This window comes from Chlorella variabilis (genome assembly GCF_000147415.1).
Source record: "Chlorella variabilis unplaced genomic scaffold CHLNCscaffold_6, whole genome shotgun sequence".
NCBI classification, from domain to species: domain Eukaryota; kingdom Viridiplantae; phylum Chlorophyta; class Trebouxiophyceae; order Chlorellales; family Chlorellaceae; genus Chlorella; species Chlorella variabilis.
In genome coordinates, this window is record NW_005435082.1 from 1,741,231 (window position 1) to 1,741,703 (window position 473).

Genomic DNA, 473 nt, shown 5'->3' on the forward strand with positions numbered 1-473 from the left:
CGCCGCCGCCCCTGCCACCGGCGCGCCGCGCTGCGGGGTGCAGGCCGCGGCGCCGGCCGGGCTGCGGCGGGCCGCGGCTTCACTCCACGCCCTCAATCTTGTCCTCCACATCCCTGCGGGGCAGGCGGAAAGGAAGGGGCGGGATGCTGGTGAGGGGCGGGCGGCTCCAGGCTTCTGCCCTAAGGGTGGGCCTGCGCACCGCTATGCTGCTCCCCATCCCCATCCCACTTCATACCGGGTTAATAATAGGCCTGCATCACCTCCTCACCGCCGCCGCCACCACAACGCTCTCTGCCCCCCCACCACAGCGACAGCCACCCACCGCGGCGCGCAACCCCGCCCGTACCCCCCAACACCCCGCCCCGCCCCTCCCCGCCCCGTCCCCCCCGGGGGCTCACATGTACATCTGGCGCAGGCGCTCCAGCTGCTCGGGCTGCGCCTCCCAGTAGCCGCGGCCGTTGGCCTCCAGGAAG

General features: G+C 73.8%; 1 protein-coding gene across 1 annotated transcript in view; it reads right to left on the reverse strand.

Moving 5' to 3' along the window:
- Nucleotides 1–79: 79 nt before the first annotated feature.
- Nucleotides 80–473, reverse strand: part of CHLNCDRAFT_143921 (hypothetical protein) — a gene marked incomplete at both ends in the record, with an annotated part of 2,936 nt that continues 2,542 nt past the window's right edge. The window contains 2 exons of the mRNA XM_005849347.1: nt 80–113; nt 399–463. Of these exons, the coding sequence (XP_005849409.1) occupies nt 80–113; nt 399–463 (99 nt within the window). The remainder of the gene's footprint in view (nt 114–398; nt 464–473) is intronic.